The 15,983-nt window shown below is 44.4% G+C and overlaps 1 protein-coding gene across 1 annotated transcript; it reads left to right on the top strand.

The window, feature by feature from the left end:
* Positions 1-277: 277 nt before the first annotated feature.
* On the top strand, positions 278-11,301 carry LOC128330924 (vomeronasal type-2 receptor 26-like; the record flags this gene model as incomplete). Its single annotated transcript, XM_053264290.1, has 5 exons — positions 278-313; positions 1,006-1,116; positions 4,565-4,792; positions 5,230-5,356; positions 10,433-11,301. Coding segments are annotated over exons 1-5 (1,371 nt in total), but the record flags the coding sequence as incomplete, so codon positions are not given.
* Between the last annotated feature and the right edge of the window lie 4,682 nt (positions 11,302-15,983).

The following is a 15,983-nucleotide window of genomic DNA, read 5'->3' on the forward strand; positions in this document are numbered from 1 at the left end:
TACATTAAAATCTCATTGCAGTTTAATTTCTAAAAATTACCAGCATGTTCTTGCCTTCATCTTTGCAATTCAAGAGATCAACAGGAATGACCACCTCTTACCCAATATCACACTGGGATTTGAAATCTATGACAATATTTTCAATCCGCTGAGAGCCGTTGGGAACACTCTGCAGTTCCTCTTCACAGGGCAGGGGAATCCCTTCAATTACAACTGTGATGGGAAGCAGCAGCTAGTCCTTGCCATTGGTGGGCTCACCTCCCCAAATTCCATGCAGATGGCCAGTGTCTTCAATACCTACAAGATCCCACAGGTATGTCTGTTCCTAGCGATGACTAGCTGTAGTCATTCAGAAATGGCTACGTTCCTGAGGTAGCTCAGTTTGGAAGCAGCTTTTGAGAAGACAAGGCTTCTCAAGTGGAAGACAAGTGGAAAACAAGTGGAAGACAAGTGGAGAACATTTGTTTTTGTTCCTAAAGTAGAAAGCAAGAGGGCAAGCAAACAAACCAACAAAGGGGAATGGACAAGGTAAGTTTGTTAGGGATAGTCTTTTATAGGGTTTAATTTCTGGCTGTACCCCTACTAATTGTGCAAAGAGGCACCTTTTTGATGTGGTGATGATTCTCTTTATTTAGCAGTGGGAGATTAACTGGCACAATCCAACCGCAGCACATTACCTTCAATGACTGTTGCTGATGTCTATATTTCTTTTTACATTTTGAGCCTTTCAGGGACAGGGATCCATCTTATTTATTTATTATTTCTCTATGTAAACCACTCTGGAAACATTTGCTGAGAAGTGGTATATAAATATTTGTTGTTGTTGGCTGGCTAGGGGTTCATTTTTGACAGGGCAGTTTCAATTTCAGTTTCAGTTGTGCCTAGAGAGAAAATGGGTGGGGATTGGCTACCGCTATGCTCTGAAGGTGCCTCAGTTTGGAAGCCACCCTTAAGAAGACAATGCTGAGACAAGGGCAGTTTTTCTTTTTGGAGATCTGTGAGCAGGAGTTTGGTAACAGACATCAAATGAGTTTTGTGAGGGGTTTAGAAGGGAAGTTGCATGTGGGCCCAGAAGTGGTCTCCCTTTATCAGAAACGAGACACCAAGCATGAGAAGGTGAGTACTGCCCCACTTTTGTAACTTTCCTGGAGGAAGAGCTTGATACCTTTAATTAGATGATGATTGCAGCTTAGACCAATCTGTGAAGGAAACAATCTCTATGTCTGCATTCACACAGAACATGAAACCGGAGGTGAAGTGACCTCCAGTTTCAAAAACTGTATGTCTGAATGTGGACAACCACAGTTTCAACAGAAAATGAAGTTGCGGTTTTCCTCCTCTGAGAGTGATTTGCACTTTTGGTTTGTAATGAGGACCACCACTTGGACAGTTCCACCGGAGGACTTGGAACCACAGTTACAAACCACAGTTTGTTATATGCAAATGCAGCCACTATATTCTAAATTCTAAATAACCAATAAAACCAGTTATGAAGCAAGAATGCCTGAAGCAGAGGGGGTGCCTCCCAGAGTGTGACTATCTGCCTGAGGTGCAGAAGTTGTGGGTGTGCGTTCGGTGCAAAGAGCTCCTGGCTCTCAGGTAACAAGTGCATTCTCTTGAAGCCAAGATGGCGGACCTGGAGAAGCTCAGGGAAGCACAGAGGTTTGTGGATGAGACCCACAGGAATGTGATAGAGGCATCCTATTCCCATGCTGACAGCTCCTCTACTCTCATAGATGATGATGATGATGATGATGATGATGATGATGATGATGATGAAGAATTCGATTTCTATACCACGCTTCCAAAAATGGCTCAAGGTGGTTTACACAGAGAAATAATAAATAAATAAGATGGCTCACTGTCCCCAAAGGGCTCACATTCTAAAAAAAAAATACAAGATGGAAACCAGCAACAGTCACTGGAGGTACTATGCTGGGGGTGGAATCACCAAAGAGAATCACCACAGTAAAAGGTGCCTCTTTGCCCAGTTAGCAGGGGATGAAAATCTTAGGGATGCAGGGCATCAGTCTGAAGAAGAGAGGAATGCTCTCTTAGAAGGGACACCTTCCTTGCATAATGCTCCCAAATCCTCTCACACATAGGATACTCCTCCGGGGATTGGGGGCCTCCTAGTAGTGAGCAATTTGATAATTAGGAACTGGGGAAGGGGAAGAAGAGTGCAACAAAGATGATCAGGGGCATGGTGCACCTTTCTTATAAGGTAAGTCTACAGTGTCTGGGGCTTTTTATTTTGGAAAAGGGGTGGCTATGGGGAGACATGATGGACGTTTATAAAATTATGCATGGAGAAGAGAGAGTGGACAGAGAGAAATCTTTCTCCCTTTCAAACAAATCTCATGGGTCTGAAGGCCAGGTAAAACAGGACCAACTAAAGGAAGTCATTTTTCACAGAGCAGAAAATTAATCTATGCAATTCTCTGCTTTGGGATGTGGCAAATATACAGTAGAACCAAAAAATAAAAAAGGCATGCCCTCACCTCTTGCCAGTTGGCTTCTCAGAGGCATCTGGTAGGCCACTGTGTGAAACAACAAGGCTGTTCTTATGTTCTTGAATGGAAAGGTTTTCATCCCCTTCCAAGTTCTTAGAGTGTTTTCTCAAAAAATTAAGGAATAATTACTCAGTCCACTGTGCAATGTCTTGTTTTCAATACATTATTGTTGTCATTTTCTTTCAATATTAGGGCCACAACTCCCCTGAACACATTTTCTTTCAAACTGTGTTTCAACCTTGCCCCAGCTTTCACTTTCAAGTAGGAATAGTCTTTAATCTTTCTTCATCCTGTTTAGAATCCTATCCCAGTATAAGACTCAATGGTACCAGTAGCTCCTACTCAAAATAGAAGTATTGTCCTATCTTAAATATTTGATGGAAGCTGAAATTTAGTGAATTGAAGAAGTAATAATTTGATCAAGAACAAAGGGATGTCCTTGTAATACTCTTTTTAAAAAACAATTATCTCCCATATAGCTGAGTTATGGATCTTTTGACCCTGTGCTAAGTGATCAAACCCGGTTCCCTTTTTTCTTCCGGATGGTTCCAAGTGAAGACCTTCAATATATCGGGATTATTTTTCTGCTGAAGCATTTCAAGTGGAATTGGATTGGTCTGCTCACATCAGATGATGACAGTGGAGAAACATTTGCTCAAAATATGAGACCAAGACTTCTCCAGAGCAATATTTGTATTGCTTTGGCACAATCCATTCCAAAAGTAACAAGTCGCACATCAAATACACACACTGAAAAAATGCTGGTGGAAATAGCTAATGCTGTCTGGAAGGAAACAAAGATGAATGTGGTTCTTGTCTATGGGGATAGTCATTCTATGGAGGGTTTACGAATAATCTTAGAATCCTACGAATTTCATCATAAGCTTCCATTGGAGAGAGTGTGGCTCATAACTGCTCAGTGGGATTGCACAACTCTTTCTTCATGGGATAAATTCACAGGGAAATCCTTCAATGGTTCTTTGTCATTCACACTTCACAGAAAAGTGGTTCCAGGATTTCAGGACTTTCTTGAGAACATAACTCCATTCCAGTCTATGATATATTTCATCCATCAGTTCTGGTGGTTTGCATTTTTCTGTTCACTCCCAAAGCATGGCTTATATGTTCCAAATCAAGACAACTGCACTGGGGAGGAGAAACTGGGGAGCCTCCCTGAATCTGTGCTTGAAATGGGCATGTCTGGGCAGAGCTATAACATCTACAATGCTGTTTATGCTGTAGCACATGCTCTCCATTCTATGTATTCATCGAAAGCTAAACAGAAAGAAATGGAGAAACACGGGGGAAAGAGTCTTTTGTTGTGGCCTGTATGTTTCCTCCGCTTTGTTTCCATGTCACTTCTCATTGTATTAGTTCATAACTCATACTAGCAGTTGTGATATAATGTCTGATTGTGGCATGCAGTTCCTGACATCCTGATTAGCAAAGCACTGGTGAAGCAGTGTGAGTTGGTTTAGGCTGAGAGAGAAAAAACTCACTCAGAATCACACAGAATCACCCATGATCTTCATGGCTAAATGGAGATTTGAATTTGAATTTGAAAAATTCAATTGCAAATCAAATCAAATTGCCCTTTTATGGGAAGATACAATTATTATGTTTTCAACAAAAATAAATTTCAGGAAGCAAACATTATATCAAACATCTTGTAAATGTTTATTCAATATTCAGTATTGTTTGATGTTTTAATATGGCTGATACCCATTCCACAATAAGGTAAATGGATATCAGTTTTTCCAAAAGTCTTTCCCTTTGTTATAATTATCCCCAAATTGCTTTGTATATCAATTTATATGTGAGTATTCTTTGCCGTAAGATCCTGTACTACTCATCAACAGGAATTGCTGTTGCTTCCCATGGCTTGCTACCAATATAAACATGCTTAAAGGTATATTCCTGATAGGTATATAGTATTTCTTCTCAGTGACATCTTCCAGTTGGTGATCAAGGGATTTGTGGTTAAAGTGATAATCTTAATGCAATTTTCCACAATTTGACCCAGGGTGTGAACTTTTTCTCCTCCCAATTAGCTTCATGCTTTTCTGAGCAATATCCATTTCAACAATAGTGCTGGGGAAGAAATCTTTTTTGATGAGGAAGGGAGCCTGCCATCAGGATACGATATCATCAACTTGGTCACATTCCCCAATGACACCTTCCAGAAAGTCCAAACTGGAAGGATGGATCCCCTGGCTCGTGAAGGAGAAATGTTCACCATGAATGCAAGTGCTACTGTATGGAACCACAAGTTTAAAGAGGTATGGAGACCTGTCCCGCCTCACCTTGCTAGTTTCCCTGACTTTAAGGGGTTTTCTCACAACCCAGCTCCAATATCAGGAGTGAAGAGTGTTGGGAGGGAGAAATGGGCTGAAAGGAATGGAGTGCTCTGATGGGGGATGCTCTGTTTCTCTCCTCTGGGCAAAGCTCCAGGAGTCTCAGATTGAGGACTCCAGCAGTAGGGTCCAGGTGACCTCCCCCACCCCCTGACAGAGGAATTTATCAGCCTGACCCCAGATTTGCCTTGACCATGTTTGATGCCTCTGACCTCTTTTTGTCTGCCTGCAGTCAGACCCACCTTGGCTTTTGCCTGGTTCAGGGAGTAGACCCTTATTCCATACTCTTCATATGTGGGTATTTAGTTTTGAGAATAATAGAAGTGGGGGGAAATCAGAACATTCTTCCTTGTTCCTGTTAGATGCAACCCCGTTCCCAGTGTGTCGAGAGCTGCCATCTTGGATCCAGCAGGATTGCCCAGCAGGGAAGACAAATTTGTTGCTATGATTGTGCTCAGTGTCCTGCAGGGAGGATTTCAACACAGACTGGTAAAAATATGTATATTGGGAAACCAAATTCAAATGTTTAAAATTCTCTATCTTATTTCTACATCAAATAGATGACTAAATTTCTCAACATACTTCTGTTGAACTCAAGTACTAGTGCCAAGATCTGAGGGTTTTATTTAGTCTGGCAAATCTTTTCACTTGAAAAACTTTCCCTACTCCTTCTCCAGGAGCAGCAATCTGCCCTCTGCAGCATCATCTAGGATTTAATTTTCAGGAATTAGCACCCTTGCATGGAAAAGAAACATTTTGTTTTCTTACAACTAAATTCTCAGAATATCTAGGCTTTTCATGTGAAGCCAGAATCTGTAACCATTCCAAAATTAGAAAGAGTTTATGCAGGATAGAGTCTATGGCATTTATGATGAGCATTCCTTTAGTTTAAGTTTTCAGGTGCTGGCCTTTGCAGAAGAATATCCTGGATTCTTTGAAAGTTAAAACAATAAGCTTCAGTGGCCAATGTTCCCATTAGAAAAAGTTGATGCTAGGTGATATGCATTGATGCTGCTGAAGGGGTCAACGAATGGAACACTGCTACTCACTTGGGGACAGTGAATTTGGATGATTGCCCTTTCCCCCCAGAAGCATTCTTCACCAGTTGGAAATATGTCCCTGAGGGTCATGTAGCTCTCAGGGACGTAGTTTTGACTGGTGCAGAGCACTTCTGGGGGATGGAGAGATCATCAAAAATTATTCTCTCTTTCATAGGTGCTGGTGCTGTATTACCCTTCATAGGTAGTACCAGCATTTTGCAACTCCACATTTCTGCCAATATAGACAAAATAAAACAATGCCAAAAAAATGCCTAAAATGGCACAGTGCCTACTAATGAGAAACATCAACTGTTCTGCTCCTGAATATGGACAAAGAGATTTTATCTTATTTATTGGTTTTGTGTTTTTAATTTTCATATTGCCTCCTGTTAAAATTCTATGTATAATAGGGAAGTGCAAAACATTTTGGGTGTTCCGGAACCGAAACGAAAAACCCAATCACCATCCTGAAATATTTTGGAGCAGAAACAAATCGCCCTTGTTTCGGTACCGAAAATGTTGTCGTTTCGGCCCTCCATTTTGTGACCGAGAACGTGCTTCTCCTTTCTCCTCCAATTTGAGTTCTGATGTGTGCTTGAATTTCCTGCCTTTCAGCCTCCCATTGACTTCCGCAAAGTTCCAAAATGTGCTTCTTCTTCCTCCTCCATTGAGTTCAGTGACATGTGCTTGAATTTCCTGCCTTTCAGCCTCCCATTGACTTAAATGCAAGTTCTGATGTGCAAAATAATGCCCATATTTGGCTCTACAGGAGCCAAATTAATCTCCCATTAGCTAAGGGGAGATGGAGGAGGGGGCAAGTGGGGGGGGGGATTTTGTGAGATGTTTTCAGGAGGGTATTAAAGGACCAGCAGCCATTTCTTCCTTGCTGCTGCCTTGTGTGGGGAGAGAGCTCTTTTGCATGATTGCTCAGCCTTGCCATCCCACATCCACCATCGCCTCCAACCATTGTTCAGCATTGCCACCATTGCCACCTTTTTTTCTCCAGCAATTTTTTTAATTGAGAAAAAGAAGAGGAATCCATCTTTTATTCCTTCTGTCTTGCTAACACGGAAAGCCTGCTACCTGAGCCATCCTTGGACCGTGGCTGAGCCATCCTTGGACCTGGGGGATCTAACACAGGCTTCTTTGGAAGAGGTCTAATGATTGCCTCCTTAAGTCAAGGAGGCATCCTGCCCCCCTCAGAGGAGCATTTATGATTACCACGAGGCTTTCTACAACAGCCCACCTGCTAGATTGAACAAGCCATGTTGGAGAAGGATCAAGTGAACAAGTGGTAGGCCTCACTGCTCCAAGCAACTTGTCCACCTCCTCAGGAGTTCCAAACTGAAATTGATCCAGTCAAATCACATAAGAGGAGTTTTTGGGCACCTCCAGTTCAGACACCAAATTAATTGTGGTTTCTCCATTTAGGTCTGCCCGAATCCAAGAGATTTTATCTGCGAAAAACTCAAAAAACATATCACAGTGGGAAACTGATGACTCCAAATTCTGGTTCAAGGTGGAGGAGCGGATACTAGTCCCTTCACAACCCTGAACAACTCCACTGGACGTGAACTCGCAGAGGCAATGTGGGCGGAAAAGAACCGCCTGTTTGCCACGCGTGTTGCCTGAGCATAGATCTTTAGATGTGCTCTATGTCGCTATCTGTCGGATACGGGTCTTTCTCCACTTGCGCTCCAATCTCCTGCCTTGCCACTTCAGCCCCTGTAGATCTTCCGTATACCAAAAGGGGCTAATTTTGAAGCGGGTCAAAGGGGACGCTTGGGAGCAATCGTGTCTACTGCCCTGGTGAGCAAGTTGTTCCAATTCTCAACCAGGGTGTCAACAAGATCACCGGCAAAGACAACACTGAATCCTTTCAAGGCTTCTTGGAATCCTACTGGATCCAATAACGTCTTTGGGCGGAAAATTCTAATAGGCCCATCACCCCTGTGGAGGTGGGAAGTGCTTGTAAGTCCAATCTTAACCATCCATGACAATGGGGAAATCACAGGCATCCCCACCCACAGAACACCACCCTGATCAGAGTCAAAGACAAAATCAAGCATGTGACCTGCAATATGCATCGGTCCAGAGACCACTTGGGATAGGCCCATAGTTGTCATGGCCGCTATGAACTCCTGAGCTGCCCTGGACAGATTGGTCCCAAAATGAACATTGAAGTCCCCCAGCACCAAGAGTCTGGGAGACTCCAACGCGAGTTTCGCGACCAAGTCCATGAGCTTACTAAAGGATTCTGTTGAGCAATGGGGCAATCGGTACACCAACAGAAGTCCCAATCTATCCCTGGTCCCCAAACTTAAGTACACACATTCAATATGATCTGATACCCTAACAGGGACCCTGGTAAGGGAGATGTTATCCTCCACCTCCCCACCCACGTCCCCTCACCCGCTCCTCTATAGAATATCCTGGAGGGAGAAACTGGGACCAGAATGGTCCACTAGCCTCCCCCAACCAAGTTTCACTAATACGTACCTGGTCGGCTCCCTCAACCATGATCAAATCAGGGATGAGTTTAGGTTTATTTTGGACCATCTTGGCATTACAGAGGAGCAGGGTAAGGCTTTGTGGATTGTTGGCAGTGACCCCCAAGGTCAATGAGCTGGCAGGACAGCCGGAAGGGGAGACAGCTATTAAATTTCTGACTACCTTCCCCTGGAATGGCCTGCTGACCTGCCAACATTACTTCTTCTATTCCTCACCACTACCAGGATAGCTGTCCCATAGTCAACAAGGGCGATGTCAAACAGATGTGCCAAAAAATTGTGTGCCACCATTGTTGTTGTTGTCATCATCACTCTTTCAACTTGCGCAGGTGAGAGGGTTGCAAAACCTCGCTATTCCACTGGCAGAATGTGTTGTTTAGCATCATCCTTACTTTACTTGCTTTGGAAACCCGGTTCTCTTCTTTGCAAAGCTCTACTGTTGGTGGTGACGTGTGCTTTTAATGCAGATTTGGGACAGAAAGAGTGGGGGTAGTGGTAGTGCTCCAATGGGTGCCTGCCACCACCCAGTTCCCATAGGGATTGGGCAAATGACTGGGTTTTGGTGATTTGTTGAAGTTTGAGTGTCTTTGGGGCAGATTCGGGGTGGAAAGGGGGCATCTGGGGTGGAAGAGTGGGGTGGGGTGATAGTGCCCCAATGGATGCCTGTCATCACCCAGATCCCAAAGGGATTGGGCAAAGGGCTGATTTTTTGTGATTTATTGAAGTTTATGCGTCTTTAAGGCTTTTCTCCATAGGAATAATGGAGGTTTCAGCAGCCCCATAACTGCACTTGGGGGGCACTGGGGTGGCCCAGAGCAAGTGACGGTGTAGTGCACAGGGGATGCCAACCACCCCCATGGGTTGCTAACCCATGGGGTACAGGGTTTTGTTGTTTCTGAGGTGTTCTGAGTGTCTATTCTCTGGTAGCATATGGGATTTATAATGACAAACCATGAATCCACTCTCATTTGCTACCAGTGAAACTACACTAAGAACCCCTCAGAAACAACAAAACCCTATACCCCATGAGATAGCAACCCATGCGGGTGGTTGGCACCCTCTGTGCACTACACCTCCACTCACCCTGGGCCACCCCAGCACCCCCAAAGTGCAGTTATGTGGCTGATGAAACCTCCATCATTCCCTATTGAGAAAAACTTTAAAGACACATAAACTTCAAAAATCACTTTAAAATGATCCCTTTGCCCAATTCCTTTGAATTAATTCTGGTACCTTCCTGGCCCCCTTTGGACACTCCCACCCACCACACCACACCCTGGGCCACCCATTTCCCCCCAATGTGAAGAGATGCATTTGCTGAAACCTCCATTATTCCCTATTGAGAAAAACCTTAAAGACACTTAAATTTTAAAAATCACTTTTTAAAAAATCAGCCCTTTTCCCAATTCCTCAGAAATAATTCTGGTAGCTTCCTTGCCACCACTAGGCACTACAACCAACTATACTCCACCCTTGGCCATCCCTCTCCCCCCGACATGAAGGAGAATATCTTAAAGATGTGTGAACTTCAAAAAAATCACCAAAAATCAGTCCTTTGCTCAATTCCTCTGAAATTTGAGTGGTAGCCTCCACCCATTCGGCACTTCCATCCCATACCACTCTTTTGTCTCCAGGACCAGTTTTTTGAATGCTAATCAGTTCATATTCAGATTTGGATTAATTCAGAACCGAATCGAATCTGGGGTGATTTGGATGGGTCTGATTTGGATCCAAAATGAAATAGGGGTGTTTTGATTTGGGTCCAAAATCAAACATCGAATATCCGAAATGCACACCCCTAGTGTAGATCACAGATAAAATGAAATAAATCATTAAATTAAAATCTATAAGAACAGCAAAAGTAAGAGCAGCTTAAAATCTATTAATGTCACATGAGAGGGAGCAAACGTTAACAACCCAGTCAGTAGTAAAACAAGGCAGTTAGCAGATTCCAGTTAAAGTTGAACAATGTTTGTGTATCTTGGCAAAACAAAGACTTTGTTGATGTATTTCAGATGCAGACCAGTGTGAGATGTGCCCAGAAGATCAATGTCCAAATGAGAAACAGGATCAATGCATCGCCAAAACGATGACCTATTTATCCTATGGAGAACCGTTGGGAGCAGTTTTGATTTCTTTTGCTCTTTTGTTTTCCCTGATCACCTTTGCTGTGATTGGGATCTTTGTTCTGCTCTCCAAAACTCCCATTGTGAAAGCCAATAACTGGAGCATTACTTGTACCCTTCTCTCCTCTCTGCTGCTTTGCTTTCTCTGCTCCTTCCTATTCATTGGTCAGCCTAGGAAGGTGACCTGTCTCCTCAGACAAACCGTGTTTGGCATCACCTTTACTGTCGCAATTTCCTCTGTGTTGGCTAAAACCATCACTGTTGTTCTGGCCTTCCTGGCCACCAAGCCAGGAAACAGGATGAGGAGATGGATAGGGAAGAGGCTGGCAGTATCGGTCATCATTCTCTGTTCACTTATTCAAATTGGCATCTGTGCTGTGTGGCTGGCAAACACTCCCCCTTTCCCAGAGTTTGACATGCACTCTCAGATCAGTGAGATCATTGTGCAATGCAATGAAGGCTCAAACACCATGTTCTACATCGTCCTGGGCTACATGGGTTTTCTGGCCATCATCAGCTTCACTGTGGCCTTCCTTGCGAGAAAGTTACCAGATAGCTTTAATGAAGCCAAGCTGATCACCTTCAGCATGCTGGTCTTCTGCACTGTTTGGATTACTTTTGTCCCAAGCTACCTGAGCACCAAGGGGAAATACATGGTGGCTGTGGAGCTCTTCTCCATCATGGCCTCTAGTGGTGGACTGTTGAGTTGTATCTTCCTCCCCAAATGCTACATTATGATTCTTAGACCTGATCTGAACACCAGAGAGCAACTAGTAAGGAAACAATATTGAGACACTGGACTCTTTCTGCCTTTTCTTGTTCTTCGGCACCATGTCTTTCTTCATTATATTCCCATATTAGTAGCGAAGGAAGGCGTAGATTAGAGAATACAGTCAACATGGGTGGTATCGGTGACTAAACGTGGGTGATATCGGGACAATGGGGGGAACTGTGGAAGAGCTGCTTGAACAATGAGCCATATTGCACAGCTCTGGCACTGCTTTGAAGGACACATCAGCCCGGCAGCACCATATTTCCAGAATGCATCACAGGATGTCAGCCAGCCTACAGTATTGGCCACAGACTAATAGTTCTCAAAGAAGGGAGGTATATGTAGACAACCTTATAATTAAGGTTAGGTGAAAAAAGAATGGCTGACATCCAGACTAACACAGTGTGTGGTCATCCAATGAAGCACATTTGTTTGAAATGCATTCTACATTCATCCAGATCATGTTGCAATGCAATGAAGGGTCTGAGGGTCTCTTACATGGGCTTTCTGGCAATCATCAGCTTCACTGTGGCCTTCCTTGCTAGAATGTTACTGATGGATTTATTTATTCAGTCAATCATTTATTTAACATATCTTTATACCACCCAAAACTTACGTCTCTGGGCGATTTACAACAAGATAAAAACAAATGTAAAACATTAGTTAAAAACAAAAACAAGAAATTTTAAACATAACAATTTAATTTTTAAAAAACAATATCCTAAAAACAACATTAAAACAATTTAATGAAGCCAAGCAGATCACCTTCAGCATGCTGGTCTTCTGCAGTATTTGGATGTCCTTTGTCAAAAGCTACTTGAACACCAAGCAGAGATACATGGTGGCTATGGAGGTCTTCTTCATCTTGGTCTCTAGCGGTGAACTGTTGAGTTGCATCTTCCTCCCCAAATGCTACATTATTATTCTTAGACCTGGTCTGGACACCAGAGAGCAACTAGTACGGAAAATGAATTGTGGCATTGGACTCTTTGGTTATTTTTGATGAGTTTTCTACTATTTCCTTCTATTTTCTACTATTTCCTACTATTCCTCCTATATTAGTGGTCATGCAAAATAAAGATACTATTTCAAATAAAGCCATCACCGTGGGTGCTAAAGTGTGGGAGACATCAAGCTCTGGCTACTTGCACATAAAAATGTCACACAGTTCCTGATTATTTCCCCTTCTTTGTTCAACATTCCATTCCATCTTTCTTGTCCTTATTAGTGTCCACACAATTATGTCTGTAGCTGTCCCTCATTTTCAAATTATCTTTGCTTTGAAAATGTACCGCAAGAGACAGAGGAAATAAGTTTTGGTTTGGTTTTTGGATGGTTCCTCTGCTATGGTATTGGTTCTAATTTTGCCAGTCTCTGCTGCCGTGCCAGCACAATGAGGTGGGGTTCTGGGTTGTGCCACCATTCCATGAGGCAGTCACGGGCACCATCATGCTCCCCTCCACGTGACAGGGATCGGCCAATTAGGCAAGGAGGCGGCCCAATTTCGTCCCGGCTGCCTCCATTCCGTTCAGTGGCTCCACAGCTTGGCACCAGCGAGGATCACTGGCGTAGCTCTCTCCATAGTGGCCATGTGGAGGGGCTGGGACAGGACTGACGAGAAGGGCCATCGCCAGCAGCATCATGGAGGTGGGGGGCGAGTGCATCAGCGGAGAGTGGCGGAGGCTTGGGGCCAGTACAATGAGGCAGGGTTGTGCCCCTGGCACATGAGGCAGCCACGGGCACCATCTTGCCTCCCCCTCCACCTGGCAGGGATCGGCCAATGAGGGAAAGAGGTGGGGCGATTGGGTGCCGCCTGCCTCCGTTCTGTTCAGTTGCTCCACAGCTTGGCACCCACCCAACACCCTGTACTCAGTGAAGGATAGCCGGTAGCCTGTGGGGGCCATGTAGGAAATTTTGGGGTGATACCACATTGGCACTAGGTATGGCCTTTTTTTCACCTACGTCTCACTGAGTCCTTTTGCTTTCAGTCATAGGTTGGCACTGAAGGAACCCTTCACTTGGCAGGAGAGTGCTGGTGTTGGGTAGGTAGACTGAATAATGGTGTTTGGCTGGAGGCCAATTTGGGGTGGGAGCAGGGCCAAATTAAGCTAATGTGGGGCCTGTAACATGTGTCATAAAGGGGCCCCAAATTTTTAAAATGCACATACATTTTAAAACATAAATTATTTACTTGCATAGTAAAGTCATTCAATTTTTTCACTGCTATACATATCATATGACAGCCAAGGCAATGTTAAGAATTGCTGCCAGGGCTGGACTGGGGGCACTGAGAGGGCAGTGGAATGTATGTGGGGAGGGCGCCAGGTTTTGAGCAGAATGGCTACTTAAGGGTGGGAGTATTCATTGCTGCCGAGTGCAGCGGGGTGCAGTCAACATGGAGACCAGGGTTCCCTTGAAGGCATGCACGTGTGCATGTGTTGTGTTCACATGGTTTTTGATGTATGCTCAGTTAATTGTAGCTCCCGCTCAGGTTGAATCAGGAAGGCCCCATTCTGAATGCACATGGTGCCCACACACTGCCTTGAAACTGTCACTCAGAACAAAACTCATTCGACACAGAAATGAAAAATATTAGAGAGAACACCGATGGAGACCAGGCCTCCCAGAAGCATCGTGTATCAATTGCACATATTGCAATATGTGCTTGGCGTGCAGAAATGTGAACAAACATGCATGCATACAGATCAGCAATCATGTGCACTGGCCACAGATTTCACAAGAGTAGAGCACAACACATGAATACATGAATTGCTGACGTTCATTCTAAGCTCTACGACTGCAGTGGGGGAGGAAGGGGCTTAATCTTTGCAAGGATGATAGCAGTGCCCTCCACCTTTGACCCAGCTTCTGGAGGGGAATATAGCATTCTTACATGCATGGAGATGTACCCCCCCTCCCGACACACACACACACAATGCCTCTGCATATTCCTCCCATCATAATGATAGCCATTTTGCGAGCCAATAAATCATGCGCATTGAAGAATGGGGTGGGGTGGGGAGGTTGAAAGGATGGATCACTGTTGTATCAGGCAAAAGGGTTTACCTTCCTACTTCAGATTTGGAAACATAAACCCACACAGACAGGTCATGCTAAAAACTCTGGTCCTGAAGTCATGACTAAGGAGGAAAAGCAAAAACCATTGATGAAAAGGCAGGCAAGTGGGGCAGGTGGAGGGGGGGGAAGAGGACAACCTCCATCTAAACCATCTGATTCACACAATACATGCCAGAGAGTGAACTGAATGAAATTACTGTGGTCCAGGACCAGCAGACAGTACCTGCGAACCAACGAAACACAGATACAGGTCAGAGGCCATTTCCGTTGTTGGAAAAATAAGGCGGCCACCTTTGAGACCCAGATCCCTCTTTCCACACCCCACTAGTCATGAGAACAATCCTCAAAGGTCTCTTTCCAGGATCTGCTTACAGAACAACTGTGAGGGGGGAAATGGCCATGCTCCTTCCTTCAGAGGTCAAACAAGAGAACCAACCGGCTTCCTTAAAGATTGGTGGGTTTCACAGGAGAGGCTTCTTGGAAAGTCACCTGTGGGTTCAAGCAGTGCTCTAGGTAAGTACGTGCGAGATTGGGAGCAAGAGATCCCTTTCTCTCTTCTCCATACACACACTAACCCCTTGCTGAGTGTGATACTCCAGAAAGAGAAGGCGGCATCAGTAGATTACAAGCAGAAAGGCACATGGGAATGCAGGGGGGGATATGTGTCCCTAAATAGCTCCCTCTCTCACACACGTGCAAAAATGCACATTGGCGCCAACTCGCTCTCCTAACGGTGGGGGGATTTTGCAAGTAGAAAAGACAAGACACCGTGTGAAGGGAGAAGAATGGGAAGCCCGGCGTCCCTGCGTGAAAGCACAGGCTGGAATTCAGCAGACTGAGCAGAGCAGCACGGAGAGATACGACTCAGCTATGCGCAGGGGCCTGAATTATTTTATCTCCCCGCCCTCTCTGCCCACAGTCAATCACAAACGAAAAGATGGCAACTGAGCCACATCGCAGGGCTTGTGGGATTTGGAGTTTCTTTCCTCCAAGAGCTTCCATGGAAAATGCTTCACTTCTAGTTAGCGGCAGAAGAACTGCAATTCCCAGGTGCCAAAGGGCGACGATGATAGAGTCACTCGTGATCTGACCAGCAGTTCTCTCGAATACAGAGCCCTAGAAAATGTGGGGCCTGTAGCATTTGCTACTTTTGCTACTAGGTTAATCCGGCAATGGTGAGGTGGCCAAGGAACAGCATTCCAGGGTTTTTGCAGCCCAAAGGGCTGGGGGGTGTGGATCGACTCACCAACTCAGACTTCCCCTCAAAAACACCCAGCTGGTTGCTGTGCAAGTTGTCATCAGTTGAGTTTTCTTTAAATTTAGTCATAGTCCCATTTTTTGACTGTGCTCCTTGACTTTCATTACTAGAACTTGCAGATCATCCGCATTCTCAGCTATCAGAGTGGTGTCATCAGTATAGTATTGGTTATTGATGTTTCTTCCTCCAACTTTAAAATCATGATCATCTTCTTCCAATCTGGCTTCTCTCAGTATATGTTCAGCATATAAATTGAATAAAAAGGGAGAAAGTATACAGCCTTGTCTTACTCTGAACGTCTGGTTCACCACTATGGAGTAAATCCACCTGTC

Source organism: Hemicordylus capensis, chromosome 6 (assembly GCF_027244095.1).
Source record: "Hemicordylus capensis ecotype Gifberg chromosome 6, rHemCap1.1.pri, whole genome shotgun sequence".
NCBI classification, from domain to species: domain Eukaryota; kingdom Metazoa; phylum Chordata; class Lepidosauria; order Squamata; family Cordylidae; genus Hemicordylus; species Hemicordylus capensis.